The 1373-nt window shown below is 23.7% G+C and overlaps 1 protein-coding gene across 1 annotated transcript in view; it reads right to left on the bottom strand.

The window, feature by feature from the left end:
- LOC108687750 (exostosin-3) overlaps window positions 1–1373 on the bottom strand; it is a 22910-nt gene that overhangs the window by 13378 nt on the left and 8159 nt on the right. The window contains exon 16 of the mRNA XM_018193703.1: window positions 83–309. Within this exon, the coding sequence (XP_018049192.1) occupies window positions 83–309 (227 nt within the window). The remainder of the gene's footprint in view (window positions 1–82; window positions 310–1373) is intronic.

Below are 1373 nucleotides of genomic sequence, written 5' to 3'. Positions count from 1 at the left end.
AGTACTAAATTAAATAATATTAAATTACTTTAAATTTATATCTATTGTATCTAAACATTACAATATCTAAATGTTAGATTACCAAATTTAGCAAGATAATTGCATTTTAAATCTCTTAATGCTTCCTGGTATTCATCCCACTTTGTAGTTTTCTCTTTCTCAGATTTAGCAGTAGGGCTGACATTTTTCTTGGCAGGCTCAGATATGATGTATTTAAATACGTGATTATCCACCTTCTTCCCAATATCATCTTTACAGAAAGTCAATGTACCTTGAAGATAACTACCAGGGGTAGCGTATTTGGATACTCTTTGCAAAAAGAAAAGAAAAATATATAATGTATATCAAGTAATTAAAATTATATATTTTAATAATAAATATAAAAGTTTTGTTATTTTATTTTTGTTATATGTATTACATGCTGAAGCTAAATAGAATGAAGAAAAATAGAATACTGTAAGAAGAGCGTAATAGTGATAATATATATAACAGAATATAATCTCGCAGAAAAATAATACACTCCATTCATATCAAATGTACTAATACATTACATTAGCAGACAAAAGTATAATTTGTACATGTAAAAAGTCAAATCATTTCTTGTGGAATAAAATATTCGCAAGTAATAAAAGTTGACAATCAAATTTGAAGAAATATAGATATAAATAACAATAACTAATAAACAATAAATAATATAAACAATTATATAAATACAGATATGAAATCTCTATGAAGAAATTTTTTTATTTTGCAACATTTTTGAAGAACAGTAACGTCAAACTAATTGAAAGTAGTAGAAAAAGCAGTAGTTTTTTAATATATATACGTAGGCAAATTTTTTTATAAAACTTATTTATATTAACAATATAAGTTTGATATATATATATGTATTATTTGAATAAACATAGATCAGAATTGACATTATTTAACCGGTATATGTTGATGTATTTGCTTCAATAGGAATGAAAAACGAATAAAAATTTGCCTATGTAAATTTGCCTTTTTTAAATGTACTTTTTCTTGCAATAAGTAATATCTTGATATTGTATCTTATATGCAATATCTTAAAGACAGACATAAGCATGCATTTAAAAATATGTTGTCATATAACTGAATAGCAAATGTCCTTGATTTTATTATAAAGCTTTCAAATGCAAAGTATGTATAAAATTGTATTATAAACTCACTTGTTTTCAGTGCTGCAATGTAAGATGAAAAAAAAATTATCTTAGTAGCATTTCAGCACTAAATAATATATTATATTATCAAATATTTCCAAATGAATGTCACAGAATTTACAGGTATGTATAAATTTTTTAATCAATTTGACATCAATGTTGACATCAATTTTCTTAATGAAAATGCACTCTCGC

Source organism: Atta colombica, unplaced genomic scaffold (genome assembly GCF_001594045.1).
Source record: "Atta colombica isolate Treedump-2 unplaced genomic scaffold, Acol1.0 scaffold102, whole genome shotgun sequence".
Taxonomy (NCBI): domain Eukaryota; kingdom Metazoa; phylum Arthropoda; class Insecta; order Hymenoptera; family Formicidae; genus Atta; species Atta colombica.
This window is presented reverse-complemented; position numbering and strand designations above follow the sequence as displayed.